At 50.6% G+C, this 805-nt stretch overlaps 1 protein-coding gene across 1 annotated transcript; it reads left to right on the top strand.

Annotated features, from left to right (window-relative positions):
- Nucleotides 1-181: 181 nt before the first annotated feature.
- Pmar_PMAR011195 (hypothetical protein) lies at nucleotides 182-518 on the top strand (the record flags this gene model as incomplete). The annotated part of the gene is made up of 1 exon (XM_002768690.1): nucleotides 182-518. A coding segment is annotated over one exon (337 nt), but the record flags the coding sequence as incomplete, so codon positions are not given.
- Nucleotides 519-805: the final 287 nt, after the last annotated feature.

The following is an 805-nucleotide window of genomic DNA, read 5'->3' as shown; positions in this document are numbered from 1 at the left end:
TAGCTGGAAAGGGAGAAGCACACTACGAGATGCGGATTTACCAAGCATGACTTCGAAGTTTTCGGGCAAGGTATTGTGCGCTTCCAAAGGCTAGCAAGACTGTATCGTGATTCAACCAACCTATCGAGATAGGCTGATTCAATTCGCTCAATATCCTGGTAACCAGAACCTGGTGTCTGAGATGTATGCTTCCCGGGTGCACGAGCTCCGCTCGCGACGGCTTCATTAATTGCATCGAGCATGGAGGTGGTCGTCGTTGTGTCGCTGCCAACTGTAGCAAGAGTGCAGTTGGTAAGACAGATTTCTGCGAGAGCCAGGGAGCCGACCGTCGCTGTTTACACCCCGATTGTGCGGCTCCAGCTAGATCCGGAGGAGAGGTACAAATGTGTCAGAGGCACGGAGGTGGGAAGAGATGCAAGGAGATGGGATGTGAGAGGGTGGTGGCTGCGCGAAGTGACCACTGTAAGCAGCATCGGGATCTCTACGGTCTGCCGATTCGCACGGGAGTTGCGAGCCTGGTCTCGTCGATGAAAGATGGGCAGAAGCTACATGGTCGGCTCTCAACGCTCCAAGTCGTGAAGAACCTGAAGAATCGGTGCAGGACGAAGATACGGTGATACTGTACATACCGTGGGATTAGCTATGCAGTTGTGGCTATTGCTAGTAATTCGCTTAATGGCGCCTGTAGTATTATAGAACGATGTATTGAGTGATACTATCGGAAAAACGATTCCTGTTGCGTTGCGAGTACGTTAAACATAGTATGTTCTGTTGTGAAATTTTGGCTGGATATACTGGCAACATC

The sequence above is a fragment of the Perkinsus marinus genome (assembly GCF_000006405.1).
Source record: "Perkinsus marinus ATCC 50983 genomic scaffold scf_1104296967462, whole genome shotgun sequence".
NCBI lineage: Eukaryota > Perkinsozoa > Perkinsida > Perkinsidae > Perkinsus > Perkinsus marinus.
Note: the sequence above shows the minus strand (reverse complement) of the source record. Positions and strands in the feature narration are given on the sequence as shown.